This window comes from Pan troglodytes, chromosome 2 (assembly GCF_028858775.2).
Source record: "Pan troglodytes isolate AG18354 chromosome 2, NHGRI_mPanTro3-v2.0_pri, whole genome shotgun sequence".
Lineage (NCBI taxonomy): Eukaryota > Metazoa > Chordata > Mammalia > Primates > Hominidae > Pan > Pan troglodytes.
Window position 1 is genome coordinate 54,309,271 of NC_086015.1, and position 22,152 is coordinate 54,331,422.

The 22,152-nt window shown below is 56.2% G+C and overlaps 4 protein-coding genes across 18 annotated transcripts; 1 reads left to right on the top strand and 3 right to left on the bottom strand.

Moving 5' to 3' along the window:
- Positions 1 to 1,584: 1,584 nt before the first annotated feature.
- On the top strand, positions 1,585 to 10,699 carry LSMEM2 (leucine rich single-pass membrane protein 2). 2 transcript variants are annotated; one of them, XM_001168188.8, is made up of 4 exons: positions 1,585 to 1,738; positions 9,047 to 9,160; positions 9,250 to 9,438; positions 9,651 to 10,699. In XM_001168188.8, exons 1-4 carry the CDS (start codon positions 1,681 to 1,683, stop codon positions 9,782 to 9,784), a joined length of 495 nt encoding a protein of 164 aa, XP_001168188.2. In that variant the 5' UTR covers positions 1,585 to 1,680; the 3' UTR covers positions 9,785 to 10,699. The 2 variants fall into 2 exon arrangements, with proteins under 2 accessions (XP_001168188.2, XP_009443806.1); XM_009445531.5 differs by having other exon boundaries at positions 9,253 to 9,438.
- On the bottom strand, positions 10,316 to 15,378 carry IFRD2 (interferon related developmental regulator 2). 2 transcript variants are annotated; one of them, XM_001167735.7, is made up of 12 exons: positions 14,795 to 15,378; positions 13,140 to 13,259; positions 12,968 to 13,052; positions 12,750 to 12,874; positions 12,509 to 12,666; positions 12,292 to 12,342; positions 12,030 to 12,208; positions 11,838 to 11,943; positions 11,383 to 11,520; positions 11,166 to 11,294; positions 10,992 to 11,087; positions 10,316 to 10,854 (listed from the first exon to the last, which is right to left on the bottom strand). In XM_001167735.7, the coding sequence occupies exons 1-12, from the start codon at positions 15,057 to 15,059 to the stop codon at positions 10,774 to 10,776; spliced, it is 1,533 nt and encodes a 510-aa protein (XP_001167735.2). In that variant the 5' UTR covers positions 15,060 to 15,378; the 3' UTR covers positions 10,316 to 10,773. The 2 variants fall into 2 exon arrangements, with proteins under 2 accessions (XP_001167735.2, XP_016796634.1); XM_016941145.4 differs by lacking the exons at positions 11,838 to 11,943; positions 12,030 to 12,208 and having other exon boundaries at positions 14,795 to 15,168.
- Positions 15,379 to 15,408: 30 nt separating this feature from the next.
- On the bottom strand, positions 15,409 to 21,926 carry HYAL3 (hyaluronidase 3). 6 transcript variants are annotated; one of them, NM_001280198.1, is given in 4 exon segments: positions 15,409 to 16,096; positions 16,213 to 16,302; positions 17,289 to 18,199; positions 21,794 to 21,926. In NM_001280198.1, coding segments are annotated over 3 exon segments (1,254 nt in total). In that variant the 5' UTR covers positions 18,183 to 18,199; positions 21,794 to 21,926; the 3' UTR covers positions 15,409 to 15,826.
- NAA80 (N-alpha-acetyltransferase 80, NatH catalytic subunit) lies at positions 18,982 to 22,006 on the bottom strand. Of its 8 annotated transcripts, none has more exons than XM_063805834.1 (3): positions 21,794 to 22,006; positions 20,388 to 20,664; positions 18,982 to 20,253 (listed from the first exon to the last, which is right to left on the bottom strand). In XM_063805834.1, the coding sequence occupies exon 3, from the start codon at positions 20,042 to 20,044 to the stop codon at positions 19,184 to 19,186; it is 861 nt and encodes a 286-aa protein (XP_063661904.1). In that variant the 5' UTR covers positions 20,045 to 20,253; positions 20,388 to 20,664; positions 21,794 to 22,006; the 3' UTR covers positions 18,982 to 19,183. The 8 variants fall into 8 exon arrangements, with proteins under 8 accessions (XP_063661904.1, XP_063661900.1, XP_063661899.1 ...); XM_063805830.1 differs by having other exon boundaries at positions 21,402 to 21,959; XM_063805829.1 differs by having other exon boundaries at positions 18,982 to 20,108; positions 21,794 to 21,891.
- Between the last annotated feature and the right edge of the window lie 146 nt (positions 22,007 to 22,152).

Consider the following 22,152-nt stretch of genomic DNA (forward strand, 5'->3'; position numbering starts at 1 on the left):
TTCTAGCTACTCAGGAGGCTGAGGCAGGAGAATTGCTTGAACCTGGGAGGTGGAGGTTGCAATGAGCCTAGATCTCGCCGCTGCACTCCAGCCTGGGCGACAGAGCGAGACTCCAAAAAAAAAAAAAAAAAAAAAAGGTGGTTCCGCGTGACTTAACAGGTTCTGTAGGGCCTTTGGGAATAGTGACACGCAGGGTACATTGTGCATAATATAACTTAAGGACTAAGTGCTATGAAGAAAATAAAACTGGACCGGGCGCAGTGGCTCACGCCTGTAATACCAGCATTTTGGGAGGCCGAAGCAGTCGGATCATGAAGTCAGGAGTTCAAGACCAGCCTGACCAACATGGTGAAACCCTGTCTCTACTAAAAATACAAAACTTAGGTGGGTGTGATGGCACGCGCCTTTAATCCCAGCTACTCAGGAGGCTGAGGTAAGATAATTGCTTGAACCAGGGAGGCAGAGGTTGCAGTGAGCCGAGATCGCCCCACTGCACTCCAGCCTGGGCAACAGAGCAAGACTCTGTCTCAAAAAAAGAAAAGAAAACTGGGTGATGTGGAAAAGAATGTACACAGAAGGCCTCACTGAAGGGGTGGCATTTGAGCTCGCTGACAAGACGGGGCTGGCCACAGGGCTATCTGGGAGCAGAGCATTCCAGGAGGGAACAGCCACCGCCAAGCCTCTGAGGTGGTAACAAGCTTGTTGACTTTGAGGAACATCAGGGAGGCCAGTGTGAGACAACGGAGTGACAGGTTTGAGGTGTGTAGGAAGTAGAGCCCACAGTCTTGCTTTGCCCCCACTGGGAAGGAAGGGCACAGGGATCCAACCACAGAGGGAAAGCTGGAAGCTGGACCACCTCCTCCTTTCAAGGTAAGCAGTGATGCGCATCGTTACACAACCTTATGAGACCTGTCTGCCCTTGTGGAGATGGGAAAAGGGGAAGACCAAAACCGTGGATTGTGCTAAATGCTCCAGATGTTGTTCTCAGTGTACACTGCCAGGGAGGAGCCACTGTTATTCCGACTTTACACATGAGCAAACTGAGTTCAGAGAGGGGAGACCCTTTACCTAAGGTTGCAAGCTTAGTAACAAATGAACCAGCCTCCAACCTAGGTCCACCCACTGGCCAGCATGGGTGCTGTTGGTGTATCTGCCCACTTGTGAAGCTATCAGAGCCCTCATGGCATTGGGATTCAGTTGTCCATCACCCTCTATAAGACACACACAACAATAGCATTGTGTGCTAGCAGGTCACGCAGTGGAGGCTGCTGTGTTTGCTGGGAGGAGAGATGACTGGGCTGTGGGTAGGAGTCTGCAGGGGTAGAGGAGTGGCCAAATAGAGATGCACAGGCTTCCTTTGTCTGTCTTGGCTGCCACATGGGGCCTTGCTGAGCCTGGAGTGGCCATTCTGGATGTATGGGGGAGGTGTGCTTCCCCTTGAAGGTCCCTGGGCACCTGGACTAGTGGAGGCAGGCTCCTGGCTGGCTCCCTCACCAGGTAGATAGTTCAGGCTGGCCCACGTGGATCACTCTGCCCCTTCCCATGGCTGAGGGCTGCCCCCTCTAAATATAGCCCTGTGGGCTGAGCTCAGGCCTATTTTAGGCCAAGGCTGGGAGGCAGCCAGGCCTTCCCTGGGCTCTCAAAGGAGCCACTGCTGCATTTGTCCAGTCCTGCTACTGGATGCCATCATTGGCCCCCGACTGCCCACTGCTTGCCATGCCTGAGGAGACCCAAGAAGGTAGGAGAGGGTGACCATGAGGGAGGGCAAGGCCTCAGTCCTGTGACCTTGTGGACCATGGAGAGACCCACCCTCTGTCCCACTGACCTCACTGTCTTGAGTAGTTAGTTACCCATTTTCATGCTCCAGCTCCAGTAAAAGGACCTGCCCCCTGTGCAGGGAGGAAAAGCCTGCCATGCCTGGAGCCCCTTGTCACCTCAGGCCCTGCTTCAGTTTCCCCTGCTGGGGACATCAAGGAGGGATGGGAGAAGCTACCCAGTTAGGAGTGGGTCAACTACAGGCTGTGCTCAGGTGGGTGTGGGCATCCGGTCAGCTGCCTGGCCGGTTCAGCTCTTAAGGAAGGAAGCTGGGATTGGGGTGGGCAGTGGTTCCAGAAAGCATTTGGGTACCTGTCCCATGGACTGAAAAGTAGTTAGGCCTCTGGCCTCCCCTGACTTGGGTCTAAATATCCCCAACTGCCTAGGGTTGGGGGTCCCTTGGCCTGGTCAGACAGAGACTCAGCTAGTCAAGAGCTTGGTGGCCACTCACCTAACTGCACCACTGCATATAAGAAGTACTGATGCTCAGAGGGGCCAGGGCAGCAGGAATCTAGGAAGCTACAGGTCCAGTACTGGCCAGGACATAGGACTGTCTGCTCCATGGCTCCATGTTATGGCCCATGACAGAGCTTGGCCCAGCTAGCAAGCTCCTCTTATCACATTTTCAACTTTTTTTTTTTTTTTTTTTTTTTTTGAGATGGAATCTCGCTCTGTCACCCAGGCCGGAGTACAGTGGTGTGATCTCGGCTCACTGCAACCTCCACCTCCCAGATTCAAGCAATTCTCTGCCTCAGCCTCCCAAGTAGCTGGGATTACAGGCACCTGCCACCATGCCTAGCTAATTTTTGTATTTTTAGTAGAGACGGGGGTTCACCATCTTGGCCAGGCTGGTCTTGAACTCCTGACCTCGTAAGCCACCCACCTCAGCCTCCCAAAGTGTTGGGATTACAGGGGTGAGCCACCGCGCCCGGCCTCAACTTTTCTTTTTTTTTTTTTTTGTCACCCAGGCTGGAGTGCAGTGATGCGGTCTTGGCTCACTGCAACCTCTGCCTCCCAGATTCAAGCTATTCTCCTGTCTCAGGCTCCCAAGTAGCTGGGATTACAGGCATGTGCTACCATGCCCGGCTAATTTTTGTATTTTTAGTAGAGACAAGGTTTCACTGTGTTGGCCAGGCTGGTCTCAAACTCCTGACCTCAGGTGATCCACCCACCTTGGCCTCCCAAATTGTTGGGATTACAGGCGTGAGCCACTGCCAACATTTTCAACATTGCAGGAGAGGGGCCTTGCCCCTGGTAGGGGGAAATGTTTACTTTCATGCATGTGTGTGTGTAGAGAAGGGTCTCCCTGGTCTTGAACTCCTGGCCTCAACCAATCCAATCCTCCCACCTTGGCCTTTCTTTTTTTTTTTTTTTTTGAGATGGAGTCTCGCTCTGTCGCCCAGGCTGGAGTGCAGTGGCGCGATCTCAGCTCACTGCAAGCTCCGCCTTCCGGGTTCACGCCATTCTCCTGCCTCAGCCTCCTGAGTAGCTGGGACTACAGGAGCCCGCCACTACGCCTGGCTAATTTTTTGTATTTTTAGTAGAGATGGGGTTTCACTGTGTTAGCCGGCATGGTCTCGATCTTCTGACCTCGTGATCCACCCACTTCGGCCTCCCAAAGTGCTGGGATTACAGGTGTGAGCTACCGCGCCCGGCCAGCCACCTTGGCCTTTCAAAGTGCTGGGATTAGAGGCATAAGCCACTGTGCCTACCCTCTTTTGGGATCTTAACAATAACATTTACTGTGTGTTTTTCCTGTAATAAACAATTCACATTCAATTTAGAAAGTGTGAGAAAAGCACAACAAAGTACAAAGAGGGAATTTTTTTTTTTTTTTTTTTTGAGACAGAGTCTTGCTCTGTTGCCCAGGCTGGAGTGCAGTGGCACGATCTTGGCTCATTGCAAGCTCTGCCTCCCGGGTTCATGCCATTCTCCTGCCTCAGCCTCCCGAGTAGCTGGGACCACAGGCGCCAGCCACCATGCCCAGCTAATTTTTGTTTTGAATTTTTTAGTAGAAACGGGGTTTCACTGTGTTAGCCAGGATGGTCTCGATCTCCTGACCTCGTGATCCGCCCACCTCGGCCTCCCAAAGTGCTGGGATTACAGGCATGGGCCACCGCGCCCGGCCCTTTTTTTTTTTTTCTGAGACGGAGTCTTGCTCTGTCGCCCCGGGTGGAGTGCAGTGGCGCGATCTCTGCTCACTGCAACCTCTGCCTCCCAGGTTCAAGTGATTCTCCTGTCTCAGCCTCCCAAGTAGCTGGGACTACAGGCACCTGCCACCATACCTGGCTAATTTTTTAATATTTTTGGTAGAGACGGGGTTTCACCATATTGGCCAGGCTGGTCTCAAACTCCTGACCTTGTGATCCACTTGCCTTGGCCTCCCAAAGTGCTGGGATTATAGGTGTGAGCCACTGCGCCCGGCAGCAGGGAATTTTTTTTTTTTTTTTTTGGAGATAGGGTCTCACTCTGTTGCCCAGGCTGGAGTGCAATGGCATGATCACAGCTCACTGCAGCCTTGACTTCCTGGACTCAAGCAACCCTCCCACCTCAGCCTCCTGAGAAGCTGGGACCACGGAAGCATGCCACCACACCAAACTAATCTTTAATTATTATTATTTTTTTTTTTGAGACGAGGTCTAGCTCTGCCGCCCAGGCTGGAGTGCAGTGGCTTGAGCTTGGATCACTGCAAGCTCCGCCTCCCGGGTTCAAGCTATTCTCCTGCCTTCAGCCTCCTGAGTAGCTGGGACTACAGGTGCCCATCACCATGCCCGGCTAATTTTTTGTATTTTTAGTACAGATGGGGTTTCACCATGTTGACCAGGCTGATCTTGAACTCCTGACCTCGTGATCCGCCCACCTCAGCCTCCCAAAGTGCTGGGATTACAGGTGTGAGCCACCGTGCCCGGCCCTAATCTTTGATTTTTTTGTAGAGATGGGGTCTCCCTACGTTGCCCTGGCTGGTTTCAAACTCTTAGACTCAAATGATCCTCCTGCCTTGGCGTCCCAAAGTGCTGGGATTACAGGCATGAGCCACAGTGCCCGGCCCAAAGAGAGAATTTAATATGACCTTCAACCCACCACCCAGACATAATGACTGGCAGCACTTGCTTGTTTTTGTTGTACTTGCTTTTGAGCACGTCAAGAGGCAGTTTCAAGTAAATCATGGAGGTTGAGTTACTGTCCTGAGAATGACAGTCCCAGAGTGCAAGGCCACCCTTGCTCCTATCTGGAGGTGTCCCCTCAATGCTCTTCCCTACTGTTATCAGTTTCCAGGTGGGTATCTGGAGCTCTTGGCATCTGGACCAGGATTTTTAGACATCAAGTTAAAGAACAACTAGAAGAAAATATAATTAAATATTGGCCAGGTATGGTGGCTCATGCCTGTAAACCCAGCACTTTGGGAGGACAAGATGGGCAGATGACTTGAGGTCAGGAGTTCAAGACCAGCGTGGCCAAAATGGTGAAACCCCAGCTGTACTAAAAATGCAAAAATTAGCTGGGCATGGTGGCACGTGCCTGTAATCCCAGCTACTGAGGAGACGAGGCAGGAAAATCACTTGAACCCAGGAGGCAGAAGTTGCAGTGAGCTGAGATCATGCCACTGTACTCCAGTCTGGGTGACACAGTAAGACTCTGTCTCAAAAAAAACAGACAAACAAAAGGCCAGGCATGGTGGCTCATGCCTGTAATCCCAGCACTTTGGGAGGCTGAGGTGAGCAGATCACGAGGTCAAGAGATCGAGACCATCCTGGCCAACATGGTGAAACCCCGTCTCTACTAAAAATACAAAAATTAGCCAGGCGTGGTGGCACGTGCCTGTAGTTCCAGCCACTCGGGAGGCTAAGGCAGGAGAATCGGTTGAACCCGGGAGGCGGAGGTTGCAGTGAGCCGAGATTGCGCCACTGCACTCCAGCATGGCGAGAGAGGGAGATTCTGTCTCAAAAACAAACAAACAAACAAACAAAACACCGGCTGGGTGCGATGGCTCACGCCTATAATCCCAGCACTTTGGGAGGCTGAGGCGGGTGGATTACCTGAGGTCAGGAGTTCAAGACCAGCCTGGCCAAGAAGGTGAAACCCCATCTCTATCAAAAAATACAAAAATTGGCCGGGCGCAGTGGTTCACACCTGTAATCCCAGAACTTTGGGAGGCTGAGGCGGACGGATCACAAGGTTAGGAGATCGAGACTATCCTGGCTAACATGGTGAAACCCCATCTCTACTAAAAATACAAAAAATTAGCCGGGCGTGGCAGCGGACGCCTGTAGTCCCAGCTACTTGGGAGGCTGAGGCAGGAGAATGGCACGAACCTGGGAGGCGGAGCTTGCAGTGAGCCGAGATCGTGCCACTGCACTCCAGCCTGGGCGACAGAGCGAGACTCCATCTCAAAAAAAAAAAAAAAAAAAAATTTGCAGGGTGTGGTGGTGCACACCTGTAGTGCTAGCTACTAAGGAGGGTGAGGTAGGAGAATCCCTTGAACCCGGGAGGCGGAGGTTGCAGTGAGCCCAGATCGCGCCACTGCACTCCAGCCAGGGTAACAGAGACTCTGTCTCAAACAAACAAACAAAAAGCAAAAACTTCAATGAGTGTGAAAGTACATAATTAAAATCAAAAGAAAAGTACACAGACCCAAGTGACTAAATGGGCAGAGGCTTCAAATTGATAATTAAGAAGCCACACACAGCTGGGCATGGTGGCGTGTGCCTGTAATCCCAGCACTTTGGGAGGCCAAGGCGGGTGGATCACTTGAGGTCAGGAGTTTGAGACCAGCCTGGCCCACATGGCAATACCTGGTCTCTACTAAAAATACAAAAATTAGCCAGGCATGGTGGCAGGTGCCTGTAGTCCCAGCTACTCGGGAGGCTGAAACACGAGAATTGCTTGAACCTGGGAGGTGGAGGTTGCAGTGAGCTGAGATCGCACCACTGCACTCCAGCCTGGGCAACACAGCAAGACTGTCTCAAAAAAAAAAAAAAAAAAAAAAGCGCCACACACATATTAGTCACACTCCCTAGGCTAAGAAACCCAATAAAATAAGAAAGGCCATTTCTCATCTCTCAAGTTAGCAAATATATGTGTGCACGTGTGCATGTAAATATAATTTTTTTCCTATGGGGATGCCTAATGGTGGCAATATTATACCCTGCGGGGGAGCTGTGGACAGTGCTTCTGGAGGACAATTTGGTAATAGCTTTAAAAGAAATCGGGCCGGGCATGGTGGCTCACACCTGTAATCCCAGCATTTTGAGAGGCCAAGCAGGATGGATCTCTTGAGACCAGGAGCTCGAGACCAGCCTGGGCAACATAGTAAAACCCTGTCTCTACAAAAAATACAAAAAAAAATTAACTGGGCATGGTAGTGCATGCCTGTAGTCCCAGCTACTGGGAAGGCTGATGCAGGAGGATCACCTGAGCCCAGGAGGTGGAGGCTGCGGTGAACTGTGATCACCCCACTGAACTCCAGCCTGGGTGAAAGAGTAAGAATCTGTCTCAAAAACAAAACAAAAATCTCAGGCCAGGCGCGATGGCTCATGCCTGTAATCCCAGCACTTTGGGAGTCTGAGGCGGGCGGATCACTTGAGGTCAGGAGTTTGAGACCAGCCTAGCCAGCATGGTGAAACCTGGTTTCTACTGAAAATACAAAAATTAGCAGGGCGTGGTGGCACACATCTGTAATCCCAGCTACTTGGGAGGCTGAAACAGGAGAATCACTTGAACCCAGGAGGTGGAGGTTGCAATGAGCCAAGATTGTGCCACTGCACTCCAGCCTGGGCAACAGAGCAAGACTCTGTCTCAAAAACAAAAAAACAGGCTGGGCACGGTGGCTCACGCCTGTAAATCCCAGCACTTTGGGAGGCCGAGGTGGGTGGATCACAAGGTCAGGGGTTCAAGACTAGCCTGGCCAAGATGGTGAAACCCCATCTCCACTAAAAATATAAAAAGTAGCTGGGTGTGGTGGAAGGCGCCTGTAATCCCAGCTACTCAGGAGGCTGAGGCAGAGAACTGATTGAACCCGGGAGGCAGAGGTTGCAGTGAGCCGAGATCTTGCCATTGCACTCCAGCCTGGGCGACAGAGGGAGACTCCATCTTAAAAAAACCAAACCAAAACAAAAAACGACCAAATGCAGTGGCTCATGCCTGTAAATGCCAGGACTTTGGAAGGCCGAGGCGGGCAGATCACTTGAGGTCAGGAGTTCCAGACCAGCCTGGCCAACATGGTGAATCCTCATCTCTACCAAAAATACAAAAATTAGCTGGGCGTGGTGGCACATGCCTGTAATCCCAGCTACTCGGGAGGCTGATGCAGGAGAATCGCTTGAACCCAGGAGGTGGAGGGTGCAGTGAGGCGAGATCACGACATAGCACTCCAGCCTCGGCAACACAGGGAGACTCCATCTCAAAAAACAAACAAAAATCCCTGCTCTTGGATCCAGTAATTCCACTTCTGGGAATTAAACTATCAGGAAATTGGGGAAAAAACCTTCATATTCAACGGTGGACGTCCTGGGGGTTAATTTCAAAAGGGAACTGCAGCGGTGAGCCAAGATCGCGCCATTGCGCTCCAGCCTGGGCAACAAGAGCGAAACTCCGTCTCAAAAAAAAAAAGCGGGGGGGGGACTGCAAACAACCTAGATGCCCAGGCAGCCTCAGGGAGATGTGTGAAGGGAGAGACCTTAGAGGCATGTGCAACAGTATAACAAAGAAGGGTCTCCCCAATAGTAAATGTTGAATGAAAACAAACAGCAGGGTTCACACACGTACAGCAGAGTCACACTGAGTATGTTAACACACACAGAACCAAGGCCAGGAGGGAAAGGCACCAGAGTGGCTACAATAGGGCTTTCTGACCAGAAGATGCCAGGCATTGGGTCTGCAGGGAGAACTGACAAAAGAGGCAGGAATGAATTCCATTTGCTGCGGGTTTAGCATTCAAGGCTGATAAACTGCTAGAAATAAGCAGGCAGAGGAATGCCTGAGTGAGTCCCTGGGGTGCTTGGAAGGAAACAAATCAAATGTACCTGTTGCTCCTGTATACAGAATAAGCCTGTAAGGGTCTGGGATCATCCTGGATCCAAATCAAGGGTAATTCCTGAGTCAGTTTTAGGGGATTTGGAACCAAATGTCCCACTATCCCTATCATCCACAAGTCCTTGCTGCCTGAAGCCACCTGGTAGAAGGAAGGGGGTTGACCCACCACTGGCTAAATCAGCCTGCGCTGCCCCTGCAGACTCCGTGGCGCCAATGATGCCCAGCCAGAGGAGCAGGGGACCATTGGCCCCCAACCACGTGCATGAGGTATGCCTGCACCAGGTGGAGTCCATCAGCGACCTACATAGTGGAGGTGAGTGGGGACAGTGGGGTGGATGATGTGCTGGGGGAGGGGACGAAAGCAGGTGCACCCACCACCCTCCCGATGTCCCATCCACCCAGCAGGCACACTGCGCCCCTATCTAACTGAAGAGGCACGACCGTGGGATGAGCTGCTGGGCGTTTTGCCACCGTCACTGTGTGCCCAGGCTGGCTGCAGCCCTGTGTACAGACGAGGAGGGTTCCTGCTGCTGCTCGCGCTGCTGGTGCTCACTTGCCTAGCGCTCGCACTCCTGGCTGTCTACCTGAGCGGTATGGACGCACAGGGTGCTAGTAGGAATGGAGAGCAAGGCAGTGGGGACTGGGAGGCCCTTCTGTGCAGCTGGAAGGAGTAACTGCAGATGCTGCAGCAGTGAAGGATGGGGCGGGAGGCCTGTGGCTGCCCCTGGTCCTGGGCTGGGTCTGCAGGGGTCACGGGGTGGCACATGGTCTGATGATGATGATCCCCCACTTCCCATTCACAGTGCTGCAGAGTGAATCCCTGCGCATCCTGGCACACACACTCCGCACGCAGGAGGAGACACTACTCAAACTCCGCTTGGCCAGCCTCAGCCAGCTTCGGAGGCTCAACTCCAGTGAGGCCCAAGCACCCAGCTGAGATGCCATTTGGATCTGGGGCCTGGGGGTGTGTGTGTGGGGGGGGGAATAAAGTGGCTATGGGCAGGTCTCTCCTTCCCTACTGCTGGCTGCCACATCTACACTATTTCCTTGGTGAGATTTTTGTACAAGAACCTGTTGTTAACTTAATGGCTGCCTGCCTCTCCTGATCTCTTCAAGCCAGGCCTAGCCAAGCCTCTGGTGCCAAAGCCTCGCTTTGGGTGGCCCAAGGTCAGGGGAAGGGGCACCAGCCTCCTGGCTCCTCCTGTGGCCTGTCAACACTCTCTGGCCACCCCAGATGGCAGGTTCTGAAGTCTAGAAATAGCTGCCCCCATAGCAATCACCCAAACTCTGCCAGGGCTCCCAGTGAGGGTCCAGCCTCAGCTCTTAAAGACAGGCTGGGCTCTGAGTAGGGGGAGAGGCGCCACCTGGGGAAGACTGCCTTGGAGGGCAAAGGTGACATCGTGGAAGACCAGTTGGGCCCAAGCCTGGGATAGTAGATGGGGAGGGAGAACAGAAAAATACCCAGGGGTTAAGACCACAGAAGGCTGACCGTTCTGTTTAATTATCTGTAATAATCCTTAAAAATCAGCACACAAATCCATTCCAGGTAGCTTTGCCTCCCCACCTGCTGTGGTGGCATTTGTCCAGATGCCACCACCCCCCTAAGAGTGGGTCATCCTGGGGGAGCAAGGCCTGAGAAAGGAAAGGAAGGGAAAGGCCCCCTAGTGCCTGCCCCACAGCCCTGAGGAAGGCACATACTTAGCCTGGCCTGAGACAGGACAGGAAGGGGCCACAGGGCTGAGTGCAGGGACAAAGGGGTCAGGGTCCCAAGTGTCCGGGCCCCCAGCTACCCACCCCATGTCTGTTTTTGGTTTTGTCATTAAAAAAATAAAGTGACAAATACTGGTGGAGACCAGTTGTTGCACTGTCTTCTGTTAAAAATACGGACCAAGGGCATAGAAAGTCTCCTCTTCAGCAGGTCCTGCTTCACAGGATGTCTGCCCGCTTGTCCCGCACACGGCTTCGAGCCTTGGTCCGGGCTTTGAAGGCAGCAGCATTGTACAGGTGCTAGAGTGGGGACAGAGAGTGACACCCTGGGGAGCTGGGAAGGGAAAGGGCTGGGGGTCCTCTTCCGGCCTCTACAGAATTCCAGGCCTCCAGGAAATGGGAATAGGGGGAAGAGAAAGGTGCCCAAGGGTGCAAACCTTCTCGAAGCGTGGAACCTTGCAGGCCTTCAGGGCAGTGGCATCCAGCAACAGCACAGGGCCCAGGCCAAAGATGTCACGGAGTAGCTCATTGTTCTGGGGGGCAGAGGGCAGTGAGCTCAGGCCAGACTGAAGCAACCACACCAGATGTCCCCTCCCTGTCCGTCCCCGCACCTGGAGGTGGTGGTGCATGCCCGAACCCAGCACTTCCTTGAAGGCAGTGTAGATCCGGTGCCGAGCCCAGCTGTCCATGTAGAGCACCTCAAAGCCGAAGCGCACTATCTCTTCTTCGCATTCACCGCCCTGCAGGGTAGAGGGGCCAACACAACTGGGCTTGGCTGCTATGCCTGGGGGTGCACCCTTGCTAGGACACATATGTTCTCACACACACCTCCACGGAGTGCAGCACGGCGCGGAAAGTAGAGCGCTGGCGCCGACGATCAGCCTTGGCACGGTACTTGTTACTGTCAGTGGCCAGAGTGCGCAGGACACTGCAGAGGGCCTCCATGTCCTCGTAAACAAACTCCTCCTGCAATGGGAGCATTGGAGGGTGTGTGGTAGATGCTTGAGCTCTGCTGGCTCTGAACAGGGCACTGCCCAAACCCCTCCTTTCACTGAGAGACCCTCTCTTCTCTGCCTGGCCCCTTTGACCCCTCCTTGGCCTCTGTCAGGCCAGGACACCGCTGCTGAGGGCACCCATCATGATATCTAGGAGATAAATCTGTTTTGGGGCCACCTCCTCTGCATAATGACCTAAAGCTGTTCTGTTTTCTGTGGCACCCCCTGCATCCAGCCTGTGATGGGCAGGTGGTGTCACCAAGCACCCCCCATCCTTGTCCCTCGCACCTCAAGGTCCCGGGCAAGCTCAAAGAGCAGTGCAATGGTTTCACCGGCAGCGATCCGCAGGTTCACACTTTCACTGGACAAGAGCTGGGGCAGCCGGGGCAGCTGCCTAGGGAAGGGGCAGGCTGAGCTATATGTGTGGCTCGGGGGCCTCTTTGAGATCCCCTCCCCCTCCCAGTGGACAGCCACCCCTACCTGTCAAGGATGTGGCTGATTTGGGTGCTGGGGCAGATGGTGAGCAGCAATGCCCAGGCCTGCAGGGCAGCACAGAGCAGGCCGTGCAGGCTGGCAGGAACCACAGGACTTGTGGAGCTGCCCAAGCCATAGAACCGGCTGAAAACACTTTCTAAGCAGGCAAGGCAAGAGACCAGGTCCTAGGAGCACAGAGAGGCAGGGGAGCTCAGAGGCAGAGTTACAGCCCTAGATGCTCTACCACCTGTGCCCAAAGACCACTCACCTGGATGTCAGCGGCAGCCACGTAGCAGCCCAGGCCAAGGGCAGAAGCACACTGTTGGGAGGAGGGCAATGCAATGCCACGGTCAGCGGGTGAACCTGGGTTCCCAGCCCTGGAGCTCACTCCCCTCAGAGTAAGGGAGGCTGAAGATAGGGGGAACCCACCACTCTGCTGAGGGATAAGGTGCAGGAAGGGTTTCATGGGGCACAGGCACACTCACGTGGAGCCGGGCAGCAGGGCTAGCTGTGCTGTCACTGAGCACAGAGACCAGCAGAGGCTGCAGGCTGTGGAACAGCTCCTCACCCTTAGGTCCAGGGCCCAGCTGCACGCAGAGCAGGCCTAGCACAGCAGCAGCCAGGGCTTGTTCCTCACCCTTCCCTGTGGGATGCTTTCCAGTCAGCCCATGCAGCAAGGGCCAGTGTCTGCCCAGTTTAAGTCTCCCACGCACCCCCAGGTCCAACCTTTCTTGAGGCACTTTTCCAGGGCATCGGCTAGCGTGAGGCGGCGCTCCAGCAAGAAGTCAGGGAGCAGGCGGGACGCTAGGGCCAGGCGCAGGCTCTCAAGAGCACCCTGCCGGGTCTTGGCACTGGGGGAGGTCGAGAAGGGGGGTCATATGGGCCAGCCCTCCCTTGATCACACTTGGAGCTGGGTGTAGGAGTTGGCTGGCAGCCAGGGGTACCTCTTGTCTGTGAGACAGTCCACATACTCCTTCAGCTTTTCCTCAAGGTCTTCCTGCTGGCCCTGCTCATCCACGACATCCCCCCCTGCAAGGCCACCTGGTCAGCACTGCTTCTTGTCCTCAGCCCATGGAGCCCTCACCAAGCCCCTGTCAAACTTCCACCCGCTCTCACCAAGGCTGTCCTCTGCAGTGGTGCTGAGAAGGCTGGGGCATTCACTGGCGGTGCTGCGGGCCTCACTGGCTGCCTCATCGTCACTGGAACCCGAGTCAGCTTGGGTACTGCTCCGGGCACCTGGAGAAGGTGGAATAGGACACTCAACTTGCCTCTACTGATGAGGGATGGCTGGGGGTACCTCACTCGACCTCATAATCCCAAAAGATAGAATGGTGTCCCTCTCAAAGAGATGAAAAACCAAAGCCAAGGGTCAGTTCAGTAGGGCTGGTGCACTCCTGTGTGTGGGGTCTGTCCAGGGCGAAGGGCTGACATTGGCAAGGTTGGCTGCTGTGGCAGAGTTTTGGACAGGGTGTGATCACCAGGCTGGCCCTACTTCTAAGAACTACTCACACCCCTCGTCTGCAGGACAAAGTCCAGCCTGCACACTGGCCTCTGCTCCCCGCCACCCTTTTTTTTTTTTTTTTTTGAGACAGAGTTTTGCTCTTGTTGCCCAGGCTGGAGTGCAATGACGCCATCTCGGCTCACTGCGACCTCTGCCTCCCGGGTTCCAGTGATTCTCCTGCCTCAGCCTCCCGAGTAGCTGGGATTACAGGCATACGACACCACACCCAGCTAATTTTGTATTTTTAGTAGATAGGGTTTCTCCATGTTGGTCAGGCTGGTCTCGAACTCCTGGCCTCAGGTGATCTGCCTGCCTTGGCCTCCCAAAGTGCTGGGATTACAGGTGTGAGCCACCACGCCCAGCCTGCTCCCATTTTATCTTACTATTCTACCTGCCGGAGCAGCCAGCCTTCCCTCATTCACTCCACTGCGCTGGGGTCCCTCCAGCTGCCAGGTCTTTGTACAACTTGCTCTCTTCTCCATCCTCTCAGGACTCACCCAGAAGCACTTCCCCCCAGGCCTCCCTGAGTCCTAAGTCTGGGGCTGACACCACTCAGTGAACATGTTCCATACCCTATTAGATGTCTCCCACCCAAAACCCACCATGGTGGTGACCAGTTTAAAGTTGTGCCTAGGTATTTTCCTCCTTCCTGTGCCCGGCCCTCCTCCCCTCCCCCTCAAGAATAAAAATAAATAAATTTGTGCGTGGTAGGCACCCCATCCCAGCAGAGTAAACATATGTGTTTAACGCATTAAGATAGGCTCCTGGTCTAAGCTGATAAGCGAGTCCCAAGACTGCCTCAGGCTCCAGGATACTCAGCTACCTTGTGGAGTCAGGCCTGCCAAGCTGCCAAGGCCCTAATCAGGTAGCTTCCCAACAGAGCCCCCTCCCTCTCTTCACCGGAGCAGGCCAGGACTCCCGCCAACTTCCTTGACCAGTCCAGGAAAGGATCAGGGTTTGGCAAGAGGACTGGCTTCCTGCCCTGTCCGGTGAGTTTTTCCACCCAGCAGGCAACTGAGGCCCGGAGGGGCTGGCCGGGTCACCGCTGGGAGCGCGGACTCCCAACAGGCAGTGGGCAGCGAGCTCAAGTTGGGCACGCACGTGGCCAATGACTGCTGGGGCACGTGCCAGCCTCGGTAGAGTTCTGGGAAGCTGCGTGGGGCTGGCCGAGGGGGTTCCCCACCCAGGGCCCTCGAGAACAACCAAGGGGATCCAGCAGGACCGCCGCCCGCCGCTCATACAGCTGTCCCGCGCCCCCCACCCCACTCACCTCCTCCACGGCGCTGACCACCCTTCCGGAGCGTGTTGCCCTTACGGGCGCGAGGCATGCCGGGAACCGGGCGCAGGGGGCGCGGGGTCAGGGACCCGGTGGGTGTGGGCTCCAGGCCAACGAGACGCCGGCCGGTGCGCTGCGCTGAGACTTGGCCAGACGACGGGAGCCACACGCCGCGCGCGCCACCATCTTCGCGAGGCGCCCCGCCCTGCCAAACAGGTCGCCGGGAAGGCGAGTTCCAGGCCATCCGATTCAGGCCCATATCCACGAGGCTAAAACTACTAATCCCAGAGGCCTGAGCGCGCAGGCGACGGCGGCTGGCTGCGCGTAGAGCGCCATGGGAATGGTAGTCCACGCCTGGGGCCCACCAGCCGACGACGCGCTGGCTGAACTATGCACCCACAATGCCTTGCGCGCGCCCCAGCCCCGCGTCGGGAACAAGTGCACGGTGGTTAACTCCGAAGCGTCCCTCAGTGGAGTACCACGGCAGGACTGGCTTCTCAGGGCACTTGGCAGCGGGACACTCCAGACGAGACCGACCCCTGCCTGGGTCTGGGGACCATGGGAAGCGCTTAGAGCTTGGGATAACAGGAGCAACAGCCAAACCTCAGGCAGTGGGAAAAAGTGACTTTATGATGAAAGAGTGCAGACAACAGCTTAGCACTTTACCGACCTTCGCCAAGATTTTTTGGGGCCCATCTGCCCGTGCACGGCCCATCTCCTGTGACCTCTCCATGGGCTTAGTGAGGTGTAGGCACAAAGCCCTAGGCTGGCAGCCCTAACTAGCTGGAACCTGACTCTCCCTGGAAATGCTTCCTTGCCATGGAGGACTCACATGATCTCAGAGGGCCTCTGGTTTTATAAGCGTTTTTTCTGGCCCCTTCTACCCCTCAGGGATTCCAAGGGAAGCGGGGTGTGTGCTTGGGAGGGTTGACTGTAAACTGAATAGAGCAAGAGTGGGACAGAGTAGTTCCAGGACTGGAAAAGTGGCAGCAGGGAAAAGAAGAGGCAGTGGCAGGGGCCCTGGCTTTATACTGCTTCTTTAGGCCCAGGCTTGGGCTCCTGGCAGGTGGGGCCAGCCCAGCCCCAGTAACAGTGGCAGCTGAAGGACTTCCAATCTCCAAGGCTGCCGTCTGGCCACAGGTGTAGAAAGGCTTCCATCTGTCCTGGATCTCGCCGGGCACAGCGCCCGTGGCCATGGCACCGCTGGTGACTGCAGGCCATCGCTGCCCTGGTCACATTGATCACATAGGGGCCCAAGGTGTCCACCAGGTAGTCATGGAGATGCCAGCACTCCTCCTGAGGAGAAGGGAAGATATGTGTCAATATGCCTGCTCTACAATCTTGACATGGCCGTCCCCCACCCTGGGACCCCAGCATGTGCTACATGGCAGGCTCAAAGGGGCAATGATCACCTCAGAGCTGGAGAGGCTCAGGTCCCCCCAGAGCACCACGCCGGCTGCCCCTAGTGCTGCACTCACACCAATGGTCTGCACAAGGTCATCCTGGAGGCAGAGAGCTGCTAAGCCAGGGCTGGGCTGGCCAGATCCATGTGGGCACACATCCACATTCAAGAAACTCTTCTGGTGCACTGTCACAATCTGATTCTACCTCTACAGTAGGGACTCTCTAGTTTGGTTTGGTTTTAGAGGCGGGGTTTTACTCTGTCATCCAGGCTGGAGTGCAGTGGCATGATCATAGCTCACTGCAGCCTTGAACTCCTGGGATCAAGTAATCCTCCCACCTCAGCCTCCCAAGCAGCTGGGACTACAGGTGCATAACACCTGGCTAATAATTTTTTAGGCTGGGCACAGTGGCTCACACCTGTAATCCCACACTTTGGGAGGCAAAAGCGGGAGAATCACTTGAGCCCAGGAGTTCAAGACCAGCCTGGGCAACATGACAAAACCCCATCTCTACAAAAATATAAAAATTAGCTGGGTGTGGTGGTATGCATCTGTAGTCCAGCTATTCGGGAGGAGGCTTAGGTGGGAGGATCACTAGAACCAGGAAGTGAAGGCCGCAGTGAGCTGAGATGGTGCCACTGCACTCCAGCCTGGGCAACAGAGCAAGACTCTGTCTCAAATTTTTTTTGGTAGAGGTTGGGGTCTCACTATGTTGCCCAGGCTGGTCTCGAACTCTTGGCCTCAAGGAATCCTTCCATCTCAGGCTCCCAAAGTACTGGGATTATAGGTGTGAGACACTCACCCAGCCCAAGTAGGGCCCCTTTGTATTGAGTCTCTGAGTGGCTTCTCAGGCCTTCCACTCAGAATATCTCCCCTCAGGCCAGCACTCCAAAGGCTGGGCCTCCCTACCCCTCAGCATCTTCCAGGGCAAAGCCATGCCTCCCTCATCAGATGCTCCAGGACAGGGCCTTCCGCTGAGAACGCCTAGATTAGGACCAACCCCTAGGCAAGGTCTTCTCCTGGGACCTTCCTAGAACAGGGCCATACCTCCTGACTCAGACCCCTAGACCTCAGCTTCCACTTACCTGGGACAGGAACCTCCCAGATCTCCGGTGTGTGAGGCGGACATAGGCCAGGACAGGCAGGGGATGTCGGTGCCCAACAAGGGCCACACGGAAGGCCTCCTCCAGGCGATGTCGGACAAAGGCCTGGTGGTGGGCAGGTGGCAGCCTGGGTGGGAGGTAGATGCTGGGGAAGAGGGCACTGGAGGCGGCCCAGAGCCAATGCAGTTGAGTGTTGCGGGCAAGGGTGGCTGCATGGCAGCGGCCGGTATAGTTGGAAGCCATACTATGCCAGCCATTGCCACAGGCTGGGTAGTGATAGAAGCCCCAGAGTCCATGGGGCCGTAGTGCCTGGGCCACCCGCAGCGTATCCTCCATCAGTGCACGGGCCGCCTGCTCAAAGCCAGTATAGGCCTTGTAGAGCTGCTCCTGAGGGTCCAGGTCAGGGAATACCTGCTGTGCCCAAGCCCAAGAGGCTGCCTGATAAGCTCGGCGGCGGCCCCAGTTCCCAGCCCATAGTGGACACCACTCCTCCCAATCCAGCACTGCTGGGCCAGCAAAGCCAGGTCTCAGGCTGTGGTGGATCTGGTAGGCAGCCAGTGCCAGGTGGCGGTCAAGGGGCAAAGCCTGGGGGATGCCCCCATTGTGAGCTGTGCCCCTGGGTCCAAAGTAGGGATAGAGGCCGAGTTGGTTCTTGTAGAAAATGGTCATGTTCTGACCGTGGAAATGCTGTCCACGGTTGGCTATGATGCCCAGAGCGTTGAGTGGCAGGTGCACACCAAAGCGGGCCTTACAGTGTGCTGAGGGTACATTCCACAGCACAGAGAAGGGGCGTTCAGGGACCTGTGGTAGGGGCTGGCCACAACCCAGGCACAGGGCCACCCCCAGCACCAGGGCTGGGCCCAGTTGCGTGGTCATTCCCCAAGGATGGAAACCTGCAGGAGAGAGGGGGGTGTAAGCTTAGAGTCCGCAGCTATGGCCACACCTTCCACATGGCAGGGAAAGCCAGGAAAGCTCCCCCAGCTCCTCCCCATCCTTACAGGAGGAGCTGGGGAAAGCATGTTTCCCCAGGGGTCTCTTGGGCCTTTTAAAGCAGCCACACCGCAAGCTGGCTATGATGCCCTGGGCATCAAGTGGCAGGTGCACACCAAAGCGGGCTTTACAGTGAGCTGAGGGTACATTCCCTCCCATGTTCCGTCTTTGTCAATATACCACTGTGTCCTCCCACAACTGTCACAAGTCCCCTTCTTTCCTCTGCCCACCTTGTTCCCTCTTCCAAGAACAGTCAGCTCCCACCTCCTCACCTGCCTGGTTTAATTCCTACCTAGCACTCAGGTCTCTGCTGTGACATCACTGCCCTGGGAGGTCTCCTGGATCCCCAGGTGGAGTGAAGTCACTTGGGTTCCCAAAGCCTCTGTACCTCCCCTGTGCCACATGGATCCTGCTACTGTATGCCTGTTTGTCTAGTTACCCATTGCCTATGTCCTGTCCAGGGCTTGACACACAGGAGGCGCTCAGTGAATGGTAATGAGTGAATGGGGAAGAAAACAGCCACCCTGTCTCCTGAGCCAGGTGGGGGGTAAAGGCAAAGGACAGGCATCCTCCCATCAATGGCCTCAGGGCCAAGGTGGATCTGGGGACTTCTGCAGGGATAAGGGACCTGCAGAAGAGGTGAGAGGTGAGGGTAGGGGGATCAACAAATAAACTGTCACAGCCATACCCAAGAGAGCCTTTATTCAGCCACACTGACGGCTCTGAGCCAGAGCCACCTCCTGGCCCCACTGGTACCCAGGAAACATGCCCAGGTTAAAGCTGCCCCCCAGGGGCTAGGGGCTGAGGTATGGTCAGTGGGCTGAGGCTTGTAGACTGTCCGGGGCAGTCTATTGAACCAGAAAGACAGTTCCTTGCCCTGGATGGCCTCAGATGTCTTTTTCCATCCACAATATGGGGCGCCCCCTCACATTTTGATATTGTGTCTCCAGCAGGCTTTTTGAAGGGGGCCCTGATGGAACTGGGGGTGAGATGGTCAGGCACTCAGGTAGGGGAGGGGGTGGTGGCAATGGAGGTCCCTTGGGACCCCTTGGGGCAGCTTGGGCAGTCAGGTTTGGGGCCTTCCAGGGTGGCTGGGGAGAGGGGGCTGTGGGGAAGGCATTAAGCAGGGTGGCAGGCAGCCGTCTGCTGGTGAAGACCAGGCCCTGCACAGGCTCACCCAGCCGGTAGCCCAGGTGGGTATAGAAGTGCACCTGGTCATGGGTGGTGAGATGCAGCTTGCGGAAGCCCCGGGCCCGAGCAAAGACCTCCAGGCCCTCCATGAGGCGGCGGCCAAAGCCACGGCCCCTCAGGGCCCGGGCCACCACCACTGTCTCCACTAAGAGGCTCTGGGGCTGGTTCAGCACCCGTGACAGGCGGGCATGGCCCACCACAACGGGTGCTGCTTCAGGTGTGGGGTGGGGGCTTAGCAGCATCAGGCAGAGGGGGAAGGCATCTGAGGACTGGCCCAGGGAGTGCAGGCGGGAGGCGCGGCTGCGGGGCCACTGATCATTGATGAGGTCAGCACAAGCATCCAGGAGCTCGGGTCGGTGGTGCACAGGCTCCAGGGTCAACTCAGCCAGGCTAGGAGCTGGGGTCTCCTCTGGCTGGTGTTCAGGATCCAGGGTAAGCTCAGTTGGACCAGGATTGAAGGTCATCTCTGGTTGGCATGTGGAATCCAGGGGCAGCTTTGGCTGGCACGCAGGATCCAGAGTCAGCTCAGCTGGGCTGGTACTCAGGATCAGCTCCATCCGGTGTGTAGGGTCTAGTGTAGAGTTCAGCTTGGCTGGGCCAGGGCTCAGAGTCAGCTCTTGCCTATGCACAGGATCCAGGTTCAGCTGAGTCAGGCTGGGAGCCAAGGTCACCTGCTGCTAGGTTGCAGGTGGCTCAGTGCCAGGCTGGAGGTTAAGACCCCAGTCTCCAGGCAGTGGCATCTCTTCAGACCACAGTGGCTCTCCTCCTGTAGACAACAGCCATGCTGGGCTGTGCCAGGAGGGAGGGTGGGGTTGGGGCAGGGAAGGGCTGACAGAGTGCAGGGGGGACCATGCATACTGGAACTGGGGAGTGGTGGGCTGCACTTTGTCCCACACTCACCTGATAGCACAGGTGACCTGGAAGAGACCCATCCCCTATAGAGCAGGGCAGATAGATCCAGGTGTCTACCCCACATTGGAGGGAGGCTGGGAGTGATGGATGAGCTGCTTAAGGCTGGGGCAGAACCTAGGAGTCCTGGCCCCAGCCTGCTCTGGCTACAAATTTGTCCTCCTCAGGACCTCCCCTCACAGGGGGTCTGTGACCACCAGGTCTATAAAACAGCCGACCCAATCTACTTGCTGGCCTTCTGTCTTCCAGTAGTCCTCCTAGTCCACCACTAGGGCATGGGATAGAAGATGCAAAGCAGACACTATACCCCCTGCTCAAACCTACCCAAGGTTCCCTCCATAGGAAAAACTGCCCGGGAGTCTTCCTGTCCCTTTCTTCTCCCTATGTTCCGAGTCTCCTCCAGCTCCCAGCCTTTTCAACTACCTGGGCTATGCCCACTGCCTTAGTGGATCCTGGGGCCCCACTCATGCACCCATCAGGCTGAGCTTTGGCCTGTCTTGACTGCCTTCCCCACCTGGAGCCCATGGCCCCCTTCCCAACTCTGCCCATCTCAGGACACTTTGGATATAGACCCAACTGTCCCCTCAGATGGGGCCCCAGCAGCACCAGCACTGGGCCTGGCCCACAGTCACACAGCAGTATTGCCTCTGCAGGCTTGGTTCCCCACTGGCTTGAGTTTCGCAGGCACCCTAGATAAGGACCACAGCTTCCTTCCTATATCCACAGGGTGTCCAACGGTCACCAGGTTGGGGGCCCAGACCTCCTGTGCCCAAACCCTACTGTTTTCCCATCTTAACCAAGGTCCTGCTGTCCGGCAGGTCTATGCTGGGGGTTTTCTAGTCGTGGGCGGGCAGCTGAGCCCCCTCCTTCTACTCACCTGCTCCAGAGGGGGCCTCCTGGCTCCCCTTACCTCTCCTGAGCTTGAGGCCAATTAAACACTGGTCAGTAACAGGCACCCCCCTCCCCTCACCTCCCACACCATTCACAGGGCTGTAAGCCCCTCACCTGCATCAGCCACCTCTGCAGCAGCCGCACTCTTTGGTCTGGAGGGAGGAAGCCCCAGGATCCGCCCCTAGGGCTGAGCCCGGGGCTTCCCCGCGGCCTTAACCCCTTCAGTGCCGACCCCACCCACTGTGGGCGGGGCTCCGGGGTCCTCAGAGAGTGGCTTCTCCGTCTCTCCCGGGCCTCGGTTTCCCCCTCCCTCCTAGTGGGTCACAGGCTGTGGAGCTTTTGGGAATGAGGACTTCGAGAGCTCGACTCTGTGGGCAGGTGTGGCTCGGCATGGTCTGGAAACGAACGACTGACGCGGGGAGGGCGTGCAGGGTGGCATGGCCACTTGGGGACCGCACGCGCGGGGTGGACCTACAGGCAGCAAATGGGAAGGGTGCGGTACTGACATGTTGATGCTGGCCTCCGGGATGTTCCGCGTCCTAGCTCCGCACAGCTGGGTATCTCACTCAGTCGCCACCTCGGACTCCTCGGTCCGACAACGTTGGCCCCCAGCGGTGCGGCGGATGTTCTGCAGCCGTCGCGTCCTGCGGCACGCCACGGCGTTCTAAGGCCTCCCGGCACCCGCGCGTCGCCGCTTAGAACCCGCCCCTGGTTTGCGCGTCACAACACCCGCCGGGCGCCGACTCAGTCTCTACCCTGGCTCCGCCCCTGCTGAGCCCCACCCCATCTCCATTTGAGTCCGCCTCCTCCCCACCCGGCCCCATACAGGCCCCTCCTCCTTCTCCTTGCGTCACAGCTTAGGTCC